Consider the following 18,996-nt stretch of genomic DNA (forward strand, 5'->3'; position numbering starts at 1 on the left):
ATGGATTAATTTGGAAAACCTTGTCTGTATGCTCACTTCTGATGGAGTTTGGGTCAGATGAAGGTGATTACAAGAAAATGCTTGGCATTAAACATCTTCACATCACACTGTTACTTTATGGTTGTTCATTAATTCTTAATTTACTCATTAAGTATCAACAAATTCTTATTTTCGAGATGAATAAGAATTCATTTCGATTTGTCCCTTACAGTGGGAGGAGTTTATTATCTAACACAGTGTTTACAGACTTCAATTTGCCTTGTTAATAAATGCAGTGAACATGACTGACAATTTTCAAAGAGATTCAGGCTCTCAGATCTTGGAATTGCTGAAATAAAGTTGCATGTATTTTTATATAATTTTTCCCTCAGTACTTGGGGAAATAAATGTCGTATTTGATGGGGCACAGATATTAGAGTCATGTGACACCATTAAGCACGCTTGACAGTCTTGAGGGAAGAGGTTTTCTGCAGAGCAGATGACAAATATTATTATAGACGTATTGTGACATTTAGTGAGAATTTGTAACATCGTCGAAGGCTATCATTCTAGATAACTTTTCCAAACTTTATATCTGCAAATGCATATTATTTTTTGAGCTTACATGACTATGCAAGTATAAAGCACAGGCTATCAAATTGTCCAACGGAAAATACTAGTGTGAATTACTGAGTATGTACACCGGGCATAAGTCTTAGGAACTTTTTTTGGTGGCTGGCAGCATGGGGAAGCGAACCCTTAACATTGGGGTTATAAGGCAGTGCGCTAACCAACTCAACTAATCGGCCAGCTTTGGGTATGAAACTCAGAACTCATACAAATGTTTTCAGTCAGAGCAAGGTGGAATTTATCTTCCTAATTGTGACACGGTACCTTGAAAAATGCAACTAGGTGCGTAGAGGTAAGGCTTTGCGTAGTGTGTATAATTTGTCTTTTTAAAATCTTCCCCTTGCGCGCGTCCAAGGTATTGAGCTGCCTTACGGAAGGCTGAAAGACAGAGCACCAGCTGCAGGACAGAGAACTCGCTGTCGGAACCTTTGTGTTGCAGTGCATCGCCCCTAGCCGGTGCTCTTTCGCAAACGGACCGTCCCTGCCTAGTGCCTGTTGGTAGGAACCCGCTTGGCGTCAGGTCTGAGGGGTCTTGTAGGTGTCTGTGACTGAAGGAGACGTTGGGGAGTGTTGGCAGGAGAGAAGGCGCCATGGACGATCAGGGCTGCCCTCGGTGTAAGACCACCAAGTACCGGAACCCTTCCTTGAAGCTGATGGTGAATGTGTGCGGGCACACTCTGTGAGTCCGGCGGCCGTGGATTCCAGGGGGAGAGACAAGCGAGGTGGGAGGAGGGAGCCAGGAGGTGCTCGGCCTCAGCTCAAGGGATTAAAGGGCGTCTTTAGTTTCGACGTGGGGGAGGAAAATGGGAAAAGGGATCGTTGTTTCTTTAAACGGACCGTGTCCGCTAGCCTTGAGCGGCTCTGGCCTGCTTTTGAACTGCGGGTTCCTAGTGTGGTACCCAACAGTTTGTCACGTTTTTCCTCCATAGCCAATGAAAATATCGACTGGTTAAAAGTGTAGGGGTTTGGAGTGTTTCCTTAATTCCATCGCGTTTTTTTTAATTGAAAAGAGCGAAAGGACTATGAAAACTTTATTATCAGTGTATACTGCTGCTATTTATTGTATGAGTTAATCTGAAAACCGCGTATGTGTGCCCACTTGTTCTGGTGGAGTTCGGTTAGACTCTCATCACAAAAAGAAGAAAATCCAGACTCTAGGCAGTTAATTTTGGAGATACAGTAATGACTAACATTATAGAGTGCACATTATGTGCCAGGAACTGTTCTAAGCGTCTTACCATGAAGTAGGTACTGGTATCATTACCATTTCACAGGGAAGGAAACCGAGACTGCTCAATGTCCCTTATTAAGTGGGTCCTGCTGAATTGGAACCCAGGAAGTCTGACTCTAGAATGCCCATTTAGGGGGTGGGGGTTGGGGGGAAGAGGACGGAAGGAAGGAGGTTGAGTTCGTGTATGTTGAAGATTAAATTAAGGAATTAGTCAGTATTTCTTGCCAGATTTTTATGGTCAAATGTGGTTCAGTAAAGGTGGTTCTGTTAAGCACTTTGGGATGAAAGGCACCATAAACGGTCCCGTGTTTACGATGGTTCAATATTTTTCGACTTCATAATGGTGCTAAGGCGATAGGCATTCAGTAGAAACCGTCCTTCAGTACAGTATTCAATAAATTACATGAGATATTCAATAGAATTTGTGTTAGGTTATTTGCCCAACTGTAGGCTAATGTAAGTGTTCTGAGCACGTTTAAGATAGGCTAGGCTATGATATTCAGTAGGTTAGGTGTATCAAATGCATTTTGGACTTACGATATTTTCAACATAAAATCTATAGTAGACTATGATCAAATGGTTTAAGATTAGAAATGAGGTAAAAATAATAACGTAGAATGCATGGAAAAGGGAAGCAAGGCAAACACAGTAGATAGACCACCTGTATTAGGTTTTTAGAGAGATTGCGTTCAATTTCTCTCTATTTTCCTGTAACAGGTTTGTTACAGTTGGTGGTAAAGGAAAGGGAATTTGCTTTTTTGGACTAGATATAATTTTCTGGCCTAGCAGAAATTAGCCAATCTGGGAAGGTGATAGGATTTCAGTAAAATAAATGGCATTTTTATTAGATAATTATAAAACATTGGTTTTAATTGGTAAGTGCTTTTGTTATATCCTTAGTTCTTTTTGTTAAGGAGTAAGAGTTAAGAATACTTGAATTCATTTTGGTGTTGCATTCATTTTGGTAAATTTGCTAACTTGTTTGAATTGCAATATGAACAAAATGAATAAAAGGCTTTAGGGTATTGGCTAAGAAAACAAGCTTTGGAATCAGCCTGATTTCATATTCGGTACTGTTACAGGCTTTGTGGCTTTGGGCAAATGACTAACTCCTTGTGCCTCATTCTTCTTATCTGTACAACAGAGAAAATAGTGCTGACTATATCACAGTCTTTAAGGATTAAATAGTAGTTGTAAAATATTGGGAGGTACTTAGTAGAGTTTCTGTCACATAGTTCAGTATATATTGGCTGTCATTATTATTTGTATGTGACATGGGTGATATGCAGAAATGAACTTAAAACAGGATTTATTTTGCCTGCTATAAAAGACTTAAATGGTAATTATTATCCTTAAATGAATTCAATAGACTATAAAATGTGAAAATATAGCTTTAACTGTAATGGTAATTTTCTTAAAACGAATTCTATAGCATGTTCTCTAATCAATCATCCTTATTAGGAAGTACCTTAATTTAGGCTAAAACTCGGTTCTGTGTCAATGAATATAGGACAGAACTCACTGATTTTTTTTAAATTTTATTTTTTGGTAATTCATTAAAAATTAAGATTATGTAAGTAATTAATAACAAAACCAACATAAGATATTAAGTGAAAGATTAGTTTCTCTGGTTTATTTCCCCAGAGGTAACAACTTTAGGTTCTTTGTGTATCTTTCCAGATATTTTCTCTCTATATACAAATATGTGTGTTTGAGTTGAAAACATTTTCTTTCCCCAGCGTAAACAGGATCACATATACTGTGTATCCTTGCTTTTTAAATTATGTACATCTTGGATATCTTTTCTAAATCTATATGTCCTTCCTCTTTATTTTTTTAACAGTGGGATAGTAGTTCGTTGTTCAATTATAATATAATTGATTTAACTAAACATTTTTTGATTAATATTTAGGTTTCCAGTTTTTCACTGGAATAAACATCCACCTTTGGGCAAACAGACATCTTTGAGCACTTGTGCAAGTATAGCATAAGATACAGCAGGTAAATCATAGGGTAAATGTCTAGTAGCGGAATTGTTGGGTTAGAGATTGTGGCTTTTAAATTTTGATAAATATTGCCTAATTGTTCTTGAAAAAGATTAACAGTTATATTCCCAATAACTGCGTATGGCTACTCCTGTTGCCACAAATCTTTGCTGATATTGGCCATTATTATTTCGTTAAATCTTGCATTCTGATAGATAAGAAAAACATTATGGGTCTTAATGAGAAATTCTTTTGATTTGATAGTATGTTGTGTTTGTATTGCATGTATTTCATGGGATTGAATTTAGGCATTTTTATAACATACTTGTTAGTTGACAGGAGCAGGTATTACTATTTAGCATTACTATTTGTATTAATTATCTATTGAGTAATGAATAAACTCAAAAATTAGTAGGTTAAAACAACAAACATTTATTATACAGTTTCTGAGGGTCAGGAATCTGGGAGTGGCTTAGCTGAGCGATTCTGGCTCTGGGTCTCATGAGGTGGTAGTCAAGTTGTTGGCTGGAACTGCAGTCTTTGAAGACTTAATGGGGCCCAAAATATCTGTTTCCAAGGTCATTCATGTGGCTTTTGTCAGGAAGCTTCAGTTCCTTCCCATTAACCTCTCCATAAGGCTACTGATGACATGCCTTCTCCCAGCGCTAGTGATATGAGCAGGAAAGGGTGGGTAGTGGGGAGGACTGGAAGCTGCAGAGCCTTTTAAAACCCAGTGACAGAAGTGACATATCATCACCTCTGCTGTATTTTATTTGTTATGCTGACCAATCCTGTTACAACCTGGGAGGGGATTTACACACTAGAGTGTGAATAACGTGAGGCAAGAATCATTGGGCCATCCTGAAGTCTGGCTTCCATGTAATTTTATTAACTTATTTTTTGTTCATGTCCTCAAGTAGCAAAGAGATTTCAGGAGGCAAGTGATAAAGTGAGTAGGAGTAGGACTTCATAAAAGATAGGAAGTACTGGATTATGCAAAGATTAGTTAGGAATACTATTAATGGGAGAAAATACAGGAGCAGAAAGAAAAGAAGAAAAGATAAAGAGGTGAAACAGGAAAATATTTTTCTCCCTTAACTGCTAGCAGTTAAAGGAACATATTCCCTTAAGTGTCATTCAGGCCAGCAGACACTCAAATGAGCTGATTGCATGCACATCTTCATTGGATTTCATGTTTTTTTCTTCTGATTCAAGGATGAATTTTGTCTCAATTACAGAAAAGGGTAGTTTTTTTGTTTCTTTGCTTATCAGGCCCACTTATTTCAAGAAATAAGCCTTCCATAGAATCCTGAAGGCATGTTGAATTAGATGGAGTCAGTTAAATCTAACTCTCATTTAACTACAGTGTTTAATAACATAATTTCTGCCCTAGCCATTCTTGGGAAAACCTGTCTCTGGAATTTTTACATGTATTTGATTTTACTAAATTTACTTTTTTTCATTTTAAATATACACAAGAGACAAAGTAGTAGTTAAACAAAACCATGTACGTACTATGCTCACATTTAAAAGCCAATATTTTGCCATATTTACATAGGCTCTTTCTCTCTCTCTTTCTATTTCTTCCCTTTTTTCTCTGTCCCTATTTCTCTCTCTCTTATTTACTGATATTACTGGATAGTTTGTCCTGGAGAGTTATCTTGAAGAATCTGAATTCTGCTTATTGAGTCTCTGTGGTATTGTTTAATATGTTTCTCTGTCCTCTGTTTTTCTTCTAAATTTTCAGTTATATTTAGAAGTTTTATCAAATTAAGGTTCACTTTATTTGTTACAATAATTAATAAATGGCATTAATCACTTGTTTTAACTAATATACTGATTTTATACAGTACCTTTGTGCATATTAGGAAACAGCTCCCCAGAAAAATTAGGAAAATGCACCCAGTGGAAGATTTAGAAAAGGGACTTTTGACATATATTGTTATTAATTTCTAATTTTATTCTTCTGTGGTAAGAGAACATGCTTTATCAAATTTCAGTCTTTTGAAATTTTCTGAAATCTTATTTATGGTCTAGCATATGGCCTATCTTTGTGAATGAAGTACAGTAGTCCCTTTTATCCATGGTTTCACTTTCTGCAGTTTCAGTTACCATACACTTCCAGCTTGTTAGTCACTTAGTAGCTGTGTCTGTTATCAGATAGAGTGTGTCGCAGTGCTTGTGTTCAAGTAACCTTATTATACTTAATAATGGTCCCAAAGTGCAAGAGTAGTGAAGCTGGCAATGCAGATATGCCAAAGAGAAGCCATAAAGTGCTTCCTTTAAGTGAAAAGGTGAAAGTTCTCAACTTAATAATGAAAGAAAAAAAATTGCATGCTATGATCTACAGTAAGAGTGAATGTTCTATTTGTGAAGTTGTGAACAAAGAAAAAGAAATTCATACATAGTATATATAGGGTTCATTATGATTCAGTTTTAGGCATCCCCTGGGAGTCTTGCAATGTATCCCTGAAGGATAAGGGGGGACTATTGTATCTTTGAAAAGAATCTGTATTTTGCTGTTGTTGGGTATAGTGTGTTACAAATGTCAATTAGGTTAACTTGATTGATAGTTTTACTCAGATCTATATTCTTAGTAGTTTATTTCATCTACTCATTTTGTCAGTTACTCCATCTATGATTTTGGATTTGTCAATTTCTCTTAAGTTTTGCCATGCTTCATGTATTTTGAAGCTCTCTTAGTAGATACATAGTTTGGATTGTTATGCCTTTTTGATGATTCTCTCCTTTTATTGTTATGAGATATCCCTTTTTGTCTCTTGTAGTACCCTTTGTCCTGAAGTTTATGTTTGACATTAATATGGAACTGTCAGCTTTCTTATGCTTACTATTTGACAGTTCATCTTTTTCCATTCTTTTACTTTTAACCAATGTGTGTCTTATTTCTCTTAGGCAGCACATGGTTGGGTATTGCTATTTTATCTGGTCTGACAAGCTCTGCCTTTTAATTGGTGTGTTAGTCCATTTATATTTAATGTAATATTTGATTTTGTTGGTTTTAAGTCTATTTGTTTTCCATTTATTCCTTTTTGTTTTTTGTTCTTCTCTTGCTCCTTTCCTGCTGTATTTTAAATTAATTATATATTTTTAAGTATTGACCTATTAGTAATAGCTCTTCATTGCTGTTATTTTTATTATTATTTTTAGTGGTTTTTCTAGGTATATCTTTTACTTCTCTTGTGTATGATTCAGTGTTGTTATTTTTGCTTTGAACAGCCAGTTGTCTTTAAGGAAATGTAGAATTTTTTTTAACACCTTTATTGAAATATAATTCACATACCTTAAAATTCACTTGGAGTGTATAGTTCAGTGGCTTTTAGTATATTCCCAGAGATGTGCATCCATCATCACAATCATTTTAGAATGTTTTTGTTACCCTGCAAAGAAATCACTCTCCACTAAACAATTACTACCCCTCCATCCCATGCCCCCTAGTGCTAAGCAGCTAGTACTCAATTTTCTGTTTATAAAGATTTACTTCTTCTGGCCATTTCATGTAATGGAATCATATAGTATGTGGTTTTCTGTTACTGACTTTCTTTTTTACTTAGAATAGTGATTTCAAGGTTCATCCATGTTGCAGCATGTATCAGTACTCCATTTCTTTGTATTGCTGAATATTATCCCATTGTATGGGTATACCACATTTTATTTATCCATTCATCAGCTGAAGGACATTTGGGCTTTTTCCACTTTATGGCTACTATGAGTAATACTTCCATGAACATTTGTGTACAAGTTTTTGTATGGACAAGTGTTTTTATTTCTCTTAAGTGTATACTTAGGAGTAGAATTGTTGGATCAATGATAACTCTATGTTTAACCATTTAAGGAACTGTTTTCCAAAGTGGCTATACCATTTTACATACCTACTAGCAGTGTGTGAGGGTTCTGGTTTTGCTACATATTTGTCTGCACTTGTTATTATCTGTCTTTTTGATTATAGTCATTCTAGTGGGTATGAATTGGTGAAATATAGTTTTTTATATTTACCCACTTATCTTTTCATTCTTTTTTCCACAAACTTTTTGAAGTACCCTCTTATTTTATACTAGCTATCTATGTGAATCTTGTGACCAAGGAGTTTTGAAAGCACTGTGCTAGGACATTAACAGTGAACGTGGCAGACATGGTTTCTGTCCCCATTAATTTTATAATGTTTTAGCTTTTCTTTTGTTATTAAAAGGAAATTAGATTTTCTTTTCTTTTCTTTTTTTACAAGGAAGAAAGTTTAGAGTTTATAAAAATATTCTTTGTAATTAAGATGTGAAAGTGAGCTTTATGCTGTCTGTTAAATAAGCTATTTGTTGAAAAAGTACTATTTGCTAAAGAAACAAAAACCTGATGCTGATAACTCCAAGGTCAAGAGTTCGGATCCCCATATTGTCCAGCCTTACCAAAAAAAGAGAAAGAAACAAAACCCTGAAATCCTGCAACCTAATTTTAACCATTGTGCTGATTTATTTAAAATTTAGATTTAGAAAAAGGGCCTTTGTGGAAGCAAATCATTTTGGTGGGTACATCTTCAACTGATGAGGGCTTTTCAAGGTTGGCATCAAGAGAACAAAAATATTTGAGTGGTTCCAAATGCATAAATAGTTTTGTGCAAATCAGCCACTGAAGAGGAAAGATCTAAATATTATCCCCTTTAGGAAAGAGGAATACGATGTCTGATTTGGCTCTCGCATTTAGGGTGGAAGATTGTGCAAAAGTACAGGCTATAGTGCTATTTGTTTTATCAAAAGGATTGATAAGAAGTTGGCAGACTCAGTTGGTTTAAAATTGGAAGTAGCTTAGCAATCATCTTTCCAGTTCTGTTCTACACCTGCCCCCCACATTTTTAATAGATGTGGAATCTGAAGCCTAAGAAAGGATATATGGTTGCATATGTACTTGGTCACTTGGCTAACTCCAGTTTGCTTTTTTTTTGTGTAAATCCGTTAGGAATTATTCAATTAAATTTTGATCACATGTTTGCTAAAGAAAATTCTTATTAATATAATGCAACCAGCTTGCAACTCAAATCCATTTTATGTATAAAATGAAAATATTAAAATATTATCAAAATCAGTTTGATACACTTGGAACAATTTTCTCTTTATATTTTAGTTTCCAGGATGCTAGCTTAAAATTAAAAAAAGGAACCTTAAACTTTTAATAATTTTTTTTTTTGCCAGTGTCATAGTATTTGGTTTTTGAGGTATAATCAGATGCCATTAGGAAGCTTAAATGAATTGTATTGTTTATATGATGAAATGATTTAGAGGATAACTTATTTTATAGTATTTTTATTTTGCATATTTCATTTTTAATATTGTATATCAAGAAATACACATTATATACATACAAAAACAAATATATGTATTCTCATCAAGGGTTTGGATCCCCATGTCTGCCAGCCACCAAAACAAACAAACAAACAAACAACCCAAATATATGTGTTCTCTACAAAAAGATAAGAGAATGTGAAATTTAACAGAGTTCATTACAAATATTTGGGAGTGTTAGGTTTTCTTTTCATTTACTAAGTTGGAATATGTAAAAAACAGAATTTTAAGATGAAGACAAATGATTGTATACCTCACTCAATTTTTTTTTTAGATCAAAAATATGATAGTGGTTATATCATTGAAAATTAATGAGGGCTCCATCAATATGGTGCAGTATCTCTGCATCACTGATTTATATATATTTAATGAGCTTGATAGTCTAATTTCAGGTAACTGAAGCAAACTGCATCTAGCACTAACACTGATTTACTTACAGTTTACCCCATTAAAATATAAATGTACTGAAATACACCAATCTTAAGTGTAATTTCTTAATAAATAATTTTACAGTATTTATTTTCTGGCTATAACTTGTTTCTAAGCAAGCAAAGCATGAGATTTCAGTACTGTTTCAGACAATTTTACCAAAATACGCTGTTTTATTTGATCATATTTCTTGCTGTAGCTCTAGAGTAGATTTGGAATAGAAGGTATATATATAAAAAAAAAAGCTTTAAAGAGAAATACAATTGGTGAAGTGTGACAGATGCTATATTTCTGAGTTCTATTGGAGTATATGTGAGGACCATTTAAGGGTCTATTTCTATATTCTTTAGCATTAGGAATATAATTTTTAATACTTGCATTTTATTTTTAAATAGTTTTATTTTAAAGATGTCTGTTTTGTTAGTTTTGTTGAAAAGATGCCATAGGATAATATTAAAAAACCTTTTTGACAAAAGAAAAAATTGTTCATAATACTTTTACAGAGGAGTTATTTTAATTTTTACCTTCTGATTCTTGTGTATGCTCACACACAAATGAACAATTAGAAATAAATCATATATAATGGGTGATTTTTTTACAGAATAGGAGTTTGTTGAGCTAAATATTGCTTTTATTATCTAAAAGTGCTAATATTGCCATTCAATGAATACCTAATTAATCTTAAATATTATTAGTAAGATATGGTGTTAGCAGATACATATTCTTTGTCCATATTTGCTCTATATCCAATCAGTTGATAGCAAAGGGAGTGAGTTTCTTTAAATTGAGATTGATAAGCAAAATTTTAAAGACAACAAATTTTTACTAAGGTAGTTTAAATATATCTCTAAGATGTAAAATGTAATATGTTGCAATAGATGTTTCTGCATTATTCAGATTATGATTGTCTTATTTCTCATACTTGTGTCTGGCATACCCATTAATATTTAATTCCTTCTGGAGGTTAATTGGAAAAAGCGATCTATGTAATGTGCTGCTACTAAATGCAAAAACATGCTTTATAGTGGGAATGGTGTCAATAACAAGTTACCACAGCTAGTGTATGTTTAGTGTTTGCATTTCTCCTTGGGAAATATATTACTTGTGTCTTGTTTGCTTTATGTATTTTTGATTTATATTATTTGGAATTAGAATAGAAACTAAAATTTGTATATTATATGTAGAAGTTAGTATGTAACAAACTAGAAATTGTTGAAAACATATGGCCAAAGTAGAGTGATTAAAAAGATACCTCACAGAGAACAGTTATATACATATATAAATACCAAGTTTTTTTTTCTGTACCGAAAGATTGAACCAGAAATTGAACCTGTGCTTTTTGATTATATTCTCTTTACTAATACTGTATTTGTGATTGCTGTATTCGTTTACAGATTTTTGGTTTCTAGATGATGTTGGGGGGGGGGAGGGAGAGAGAGAGACAGAGTTTGGTGCCGTGCTTAAAGGATCAACACTGGAGTCAAAGAAACTTGGTTAAATCCTGTGCTACTGCTTATTGGCTGTGTGACCTTCAGCAAAGGCTTTTTTGACCCCCTGATTTCTAAATCTCTAAAATGGTGATAAAAATAATATTACCTACTTTATAGGCTTGTTGTGAAAATTAAATAAATGGAAATTTGTACAAGGTGCTTGGAATGTTATGCCTGGTACATATGAGGTAATACTTTTGGGGGCACATGTTATGATGATTATTAAGAGTGGAGGTGTCAGTTTTAAGGGTTGTATAATGTTTCTTTATGAAAAATTTAAAAATATTTGCAATAATAGAGAATTTTAAGTGAGTTAAGAATACTGTTTAACCAGATTTAATCATAGCTAACAATTTCTGTGCATATGCATTTCTTTTTTTAGATTAATCACAAATGGTATTATGCTGAATGAATTTATCGGCAATTTAGTTTATTTAACAATATATCTTGGATAACTTCTCATGTTAGAGCATATAGATGCATGTCATTTTTTTTTTAATGACTGCAGAATATTCCATCTTTTGAAAATGGCTTAATTTATTTAACCTGTTATATATTAGTGGAAGTTTTGGTTGTTTCCAGATGTTTAATATTATAATTTTCTGGTGTACATGCATATCTTTGTGTATATGTGAGTGTAAACTTCTAAAATCAGGGTGTGCATTTGTAATTAATATTACCAATTTTTAATTTTTATTTTGTTTTTTCAACTTTATTGAGATATTAATTGAAGTTAGTAAACTGCACATATTTAAAGTATGTAATTTAATTTGTATGACATATTTGTACACTCATGAAACCATAACCACAGTTAGATAAATATTTGTTACCTGCAAAAGTGCCCTTGTACCCTTTTGTAATCCATTCTTCCCCCAACCCCCATTCCCAGGCAATGGCTGATTTGCTTTCTCTCATCATAGATTCATTTGCTTTTGCTATAATTTTAAATAGAGTCATACATTCTGTACTCATTTTTGCCTGGCTTCTTTCACTCAGCTGAATTATTTTGCAATTCATCTATGTTGTGTGTATCAACAGTTCATTCCCCTTTATTGCTGAATGGTATTCCAATATATGGATATACCACATTTTGTTTATCCATTTACCAGTTAATGGACGTTTGGCTTGTTTCTGGTTGTTAATTATTACAAAAGAGCTGCTATGAACATTCATGTAAAAGTCTTTGTGTGAACATATGTTTTTTTTTTCTCTTGGGTAACTACCTAGGAGTGAAATGGCTGGGTTATATGGTAGGAATATGCTTAACTTTTTGAGATTTATAGTTTTAGATTTTATATTTAGGTTTGTGATCCATTTTGACTTAATTTTTATGTATGTTATGAGTTAAGAGTGGATTTTTTTTCTTTTTTTTTTTCTTTTTTCTTTTTTTAAAAATTTTATTTTGTCGATATACATTGTAGCTGATTATTGCTCCCCATCACCAAGACCTCCCTCCCTTTTCCCTCCCCCCTCCCCCCCACAATGTCCTTTCTGTTTGCTTGTCGTATCAACTTCAAATAATTGTGGTTGTTATATCTTCTTCCCCCCCCCCCCCGGTTTTGTGTGTGTGTGTGTGTGTGTGTGTGTGTGTGAATTTATATATTAATTTTTAGCTCCCACCAATAAGTGAGAACATGTGGTATTTCTCTTTCTGTGCCTGACTTGTTTCACTTAATATAATTCTCTCAAGGTCCATCCATGTTGTTGCAAATGGCAGTATTTCATTCGTTTTTATAGCTGAGTAGTATTCCATTGTGTAGATGTACCACATTTTCCGTATCCACTCATCCGATGATGGGCATTTGGGCTGGTTCCAACTCTTGGCTATTGTAAAGAGTGCTGTGATAAACAGTGGGGAACAGGTATACCTTCGACTTGATGATTTCCATTCCTCTGGGTATATTCCCAACAGTGGGATAGCTGGGTCGTATGGTAGATCTATCTGCAATTGTTTGAGGAACCTCCATACCATTTTCCATAGAGGCTGCACCATTTTGCAGTCCCACCAACAATGTATGAGAGTTCCTTTTTCTCCGCAGCCTCGCCAGCATTTATCATTCAGAGTCTTTTGGATTTTAGCCATCCTAACTGGGGTTAGATGGTATCTCAGTGTGGTTTTGATTTGCATTTCCCGGATGCTGAGTGATGTTGAGCATTTTTTCATATGTCTGTTGGCCATTTGTATATCTTCCTTAGAGAAATGCCTACTTAGCTCTTTTGCCCATTTTTTAATTGGGTTGCTTGTTTTCTTCTTGTAAAGTTGTTTGAGTTCCTTATATATTCTGGATATTAATCCTTTGTCAGATGTATATTTTGCAAATATTTTCTCCCACTCTGTTGGTTGTCTTTTAACTCTGTTAATTGTTTCTTTTGCTGTGCAGAAGCTTTTTACTTTGATATAATCCCATTTGTTTATTTTTCCTTTGGTTGCCCATGCTTTTGGGGTCGTATTCATGAAGTCTGTGCCCAGTCCTATTTCCTGAAGTGTTGCTCCTATGTTTTCTTTAAGAAGTTTTATTGTTTCAGGGTGTATATTTAAATCCTTAATCCATTTTGAGTTGATTTTAGTATACGGTGAGAGGTATGGATCTAGTTTCATTCTCCTGCATATGGATATCCAGTTATCCCAGCACCATTTGCTGAAGAGGCAGTCCCTTCCCCAGTGAATAGGCTTGGTGCCTTTGTCAAAGATCAGATGGCAGTAAGTGTGTGGGTTGATTTCTGGATTCTCTATTCCATTGGTCAGTGTGTCTGTTTTTATGCCAGTACCATACTGTTTTGGTTATTATAGCTTTGTAGTATAGCTTAAAGTCAGGTAGTGTTATGCCTCCAGCTTTATTTTTTTTGCTTAGCATTGCTTTGGCTATGTGTGGTCTTTTATTGTTCCATATAAATGTTTGAATAGTTTTTTCCATTTCTGAGAAAAATGTCTTTGGAATTTTGATGGGGATTGCATTGAATTTGTATATCACTTTGGGTAGTATGGACATTTTCACTATGTTGATTCTTCCAATCCAAGAGCATGGGATATCTTTCCATCTTCTTGTATCCTCTCTAATTTCTCTCAGCAGTGGTTTGTAGTTCTCATTATAGAGATTTTTCACCTCCTTGGTTAACTCAATTCCTAAGTATTTTATTTTTTTGGTGGCTATTGTAAATGGGCAGGCTTTCTTGATTTCTCTTTCTGCATGTTCACTATTGGAGAAAAGAAATGCTACTGATTTTTGTGTGTTGATTTTGTATCCTGCTACTGTGCTGAAATCATTTATCAATTCCAGCAGTTTTTTTGTAGAGGTTTTAGGCTGTTCGATATATAGGATCATGTCATCTGCAAACAGGGACAGTTTGACTTCATCTTTTCCAATCTGGATGCCCTTTATTTCCTTCTCTTCTCTGATTGCTCTGGCTAGTACTTCCAACACTATGTTGAATAGGAGTGGTGAGAGTGGGCATCCTTGTCTAGTTCCTGTTCTTAAAGGAAAAGCTTTCAGCTTTTCCCCATTCAGGATGATATTGGCTGTGGGTTTGGCATATATGGCTTTAATTATGTTGAGATACTTTCCCTCTATACCTAACTTATAGAGGGTCTTTGTCATGAATGAGTGCTGAACTTTATCAAATGCTTTTTCAGCATCTATAGAGATGATCATATGGTCCTTGTGTTTGAGTTTATTAATATGGTGTATCACATTTATTGATTTGCGTATGTTGAACCAACCTTGCATCCCTGGGATGAATCCCACTTGATCGTGATGAATAATTTTACGTATGTGTTGCTGTATTCTGTTTGCTAGTATTTTAGTGAGGATTTTTGCATCTATATTCATCAAGGATATCGGCCTGTAGTTTTCTTTTTTGGTTATATCTTTACCTGGTTTTGGTATCAGGATGATGTTTGCTTCATAGAATGAGTTTGGGAGATTTGCGTCCGTTTCAATCTTTTGGAATAGTTTGTAAAGAATCGGTGTCAATTCCTGTTTGAATGTTTGGTAAAATTCTGCTGTGAATCCATCTGGTCCTGGGCTTTTCTTTGTTGGGAGCCTTCTGATAACAGCTTCAATCTCCTTTATTGTTATTGGTCTGTTCAAATTTTCTACGTCTTCACGGTTCAGTTTTGGGAGCTTGTGTGTGTCCAGAAATTTATCCATTTCCTCCAGATTTTCAAATTTGTTGGCGTATAGTTGTTTATAGTAGTCTCGAATGATTCCTTGTATTTCAGATGAATCAGTTGTAATATCGCCTTTTTCATTTCTAATTTTTGTTATTTGAGTCTTCTCTCTTCTTTTTTTTGTTAGCCATGCTAATGGTTTGTCAATTTTATTTATCTTTTCAAAAAACCAACTTTTTGATTCGTTGATCTTTTGAATTGTTTTTTGGTTTTCAATTTCATTCAGTTCTGCTCTGATCTTAATGATTTCTTTCCGTCTGCTAACTTTAGGTTTGGATTGTTCTTGTTTTTCTAGTTCTTTAAGGTGAAGTGTTAGGTTGTTCACTTGCCATCTTTCTATTCTTCTGAAGTGAGCGTTTAATGCAATAAATTTTTCCCTCAATACTGCTTTTGCAGTATCCCACAGGTTTTGGTATGATGTATCATTGTTTTCATTAGATTCAATAAATTTTTTGATTTCCTGCTTGATTTCTTCTTGGACCCATATGTCATTAAGTAGAATGCTGTTTAATTTCCATGTGTTTGTATAGTTTCCAGAGTTTCGTTTGTTATTAATTTCTAGTTTTAATCCCTTGTGGTCTGAGAAGATACATGGGATAATTGCAATTTTTTTGAATTTATTGAGACTTGATTTGTGACCTAATATGTGATCTATCCTGGAGAATGATCCATGTGCTGCTGAGAAGAATGAATATTCTGAGGTTGTTGGGTGGAATGTTCTGTAGATATCTGCCAATTCCAATTGGTCTAGAGTCTTGTTTAGATCTTGTGTTTCTCTACTGATTCTTTGCCTAGATGATCTGTCTAATATTGACAGTGGGGTGTTCAGGTCCCCTGCTATTATGGTATTAGTGTCTATTTCCTTCTTTAGGTCTAATAGAGTTTGTTTTATAAATCTGGCTGCTCCAACATTGGGTGCATACATATTTATGATTGTTATGTCTTCTTGATGGATCAGTCCTTTTATCATTAAGTAGTGTCCCTCATTGTCTCTTTTTATGGTTTTTAGTTTAAAGTCTATTTTGTCAGATATAAGAATAGCTACTCCAGCTCGTTTTTCTTTTCTGTTTGCTTGGTAAATCTTTTTCCATCCTTTCACTCTTAGTCTATGTGAATCTTTATGGGTGAGGTGGGTCTCTTGTAGGCAGCATATAGTTAGGTCCTGCTTTTTGATCCAGTTGGCCAGTCTGTGTCTTTTAATTGGGGAATTTAAGCCTTTTACATTAAGAGTTGTTATTGAAAGGTGTTGATTTATTCCTAGCATTTTATTGGTTGTTTGGTTGTCTTAGGTGTCTTTTGCTCTTGCTTTCTGATTTACTGTTTGTTTTCTGTGTTTGTTGGTTCCTTAGGTTGTAGATAGTGTTTTTGTTAGCTTGTTTTCTCTTCATGAATGCCATTTTTATTATACTAGCGGGTTTAGATTTTTCCTGGGTTTTTATGGCAGTGGTAGTTATTTTTCAGGAACCAAACCCAGTACTCCCTTGAGGATTTCTTGTAAGGGTGGTCGTGTGGTAGTGAACTCCCGCAGTTTTTGTTTGTCTGAGAAATATACTATTTGCCCCTCATTTCGGAAGGATAGCCCTGCAGGGTAGAGTATTCTTGGCTGGCAATCTTTGTCTTTTAGTATTTTGAAAATATCATCCCATTCCTTTCTAGCTTTTAGGGTTTGTGATGAAAAGTCTGATGTTAATCTGATTGGGGCTCCCTTATAGGTGATTTGACACTTCTCTCTTGCAGCTTTTAAGATTCTCTCTTTGTCTCTGAGTTTTGCCAGTTTGACTATGACATGTCTTGGAGAAGGCCTTTTTGGGTTGAATACGTTTGGAGATCGTTGAGCTTCCTGGATCTGAAGATCTGTGATTTTTCCTATACCTGGGAAGTTTTCTGCCACTATTTTGTTGAATATGTTTTCAATGGAATCTCCATTTTCCTCCCCTTCTGGAATACCCATGACTCGGATATTTGAGCGCTTGAGGTTGTCTGATATCTCTCTCAGATTTTCTTCCATGTCCTTGATTCTTTTTTCTTTCTTTTTGTCTGCTTGTGTTATTTCAAACAGCCCATCTTCAAGTTCAGAGGTTCTCTCTTCAACTTCGACAAGCCTGCTGGTTAAACTCTCTGTTGTGTTTTTTATTTCGCTGAATAACTTCTTCAGTTCAGCAAGTTCTGCTACATTTTTTTTCAGGACATTGATTTCCTTGTACATTTCCTCTTTCAGATCCTGTATACTTTTCCTCATTTCATCATGATGTCTAGCTGAGTTTTCTTGTATCTCATTCAGTTTCCTTAGAATTATCACCCGAAATTCCTTGTCAGTTATTTCAAGGGCTTCTTGTTCTATAGGATCTAGAGTTTGTGATTTATTAATTTTTGGTGGTGTACTTTCTTGATTTTTTGTATTTCTGGTATCTTTTTTTTGGTGTTTATTCATTGTGGCAGGGGGTTTCGCAGTCCACTGGTTTGAGACTAATGACTAACTAGGATGTTGCTGTGGTTGCCAATTTGGTATGGCTCCCTCTGTGACTGCTCAGTTGGCCTCTAGTGCCTTGTGTGTGTGGTTGCCTCGGGTCTTGGGCTTCTCCGGGGAGCCACCTTTCTGGTCAGCTTGGACTCTGCTGGGCTGGTGGATCACGTACCACAGGGTATGTGATCTCTGTTGAGCTTTCACTTCCTGTGCAGGACTTCTCCCTGTTCCGTGTGCTCTGGCCCAGGCTGTTAGATCGTGCAGTGGCGACCCCACCGGGTATGTGGTTTCTGTCGAGTCTCCGCCTCCCTGGCCGCACGTCTCCCCCCTCTGTGTGCACTGTGCTGGGCTGGGGCGTGTCTTCTGCACCCCTCGTCTATCAGCTGGGCCTTCAAGACCCTGCTCGGCACCGCCTCGCCCAGGAAGTCTACCAGGTTTCTGCTAGGCACAGACGACCAGTCTCTCTGGGTGCCTTTGTACCACTGTGTAGATCTTTCTCGGGTCTTGTTCACCTTTGTATCCCCCCGGTATAAACCGAGCCTAGCGCCCGCCTGCAGCCTGCTCTCCGGCAGGTTCAATCGGACCTGGGAACTCTCCTACCACACTATTCCCAACCAGAAATTCGTTAGGCTTTTTTCCAAACTGGTGGCCGCAGAGATGGTATCTGCCTCCCAGTAACAGGAAGTTTACTGGGGGCCGGAGTCCAGGGTGTGGTGGAGTGACAGTCGGCCCGCCCGTACTTCCTTGCCCTCCCAACACTGGCCGGGGACGCCCCACGCCACCAGCCCCGCCAGAGAACCGGGGAGGGAGTGGGAGAGGAGGCTGGCCCGCAGGCTCCGGAAAGCCCTGCGCTGGGCCAAGCAAGTGGGAGGGCCCAGTGATGGCCGAGCAGGGCGGAACTGCCCGCACCTGGGAAAATGGAGGCAGCACCGGGGCGGTGAGTGGCCTGGTGGTGCAGGCGAGAGCCAGGTGGGCATCCGCCCCCCGAACAGAACTGGGCCAAGGGTCACTCACAGGGTTGTGCCAGGTTGGGTGCTCGCTCTCTGTCTCTGGTTTGTCGCCTTCCGAGTTCTTGGCCGCTGCCGCCTCAGGCTGTTCAGTCGCGGCGCGGCTCGGGCACTCCCAGGAATCTTCTTTAATGCCGGCCTGAAACCTTGAATCCTGAATAGAGCAGCTGGCTGCCTTCAGCGCGGCCCCGGCCTCCGGGATCCTGGCTGCATCCACAGCAGCCCTGGCGCCGTGTTCCCTGTTTCGAGACTCGCTTTTGCAGCT

The 18,996-nt window shown here is 36.4% G+C and overlaps 1 protein-coding gene across 1 annotated transcript in view; it reads left to right on the forward strand.

Annotated features, from left to right (window-relative positions):
- Window positions 1-1,084: 1,084 nt before the first annotated feature.
- The window catches only part of MNAT1 (MNAT1 component of CDK activating kinase), a 232,228-nt gene continuing 214,316 nt past the window's right edge, over window positions 1,085-18,996 (forward strand). The window contains exon 1 of the mRNA XM_063090923.1: window positions 1,085-1,288. Coding sequence (XP_062946993.1) covers window positions 1,200-1,288 — 89 coding nt within the window. The 5' untranslated portion in view covers window positions 1,085-1,199. The remainder of the gene's footprint in view (window positions 1,289-18,996) is intronic.

The sequence above is a fragment of the Cynocephalus volans genome, chromosome 3 (assembly GCF_027409185.1).
Source record: "Cynocephalus volans isolate mCynVol1 chromosome 3, mCynVol1.pri, whole genome shotgun sequence".
In the NCBI taxonomy this organism is placed as follows: domain Eukaryota; kingdom Metazoa; phylum Chordata; class Mammalia; order Dermoptera; family Cynocephalidae; genus Cynocephalus; species Cynocephalus volans.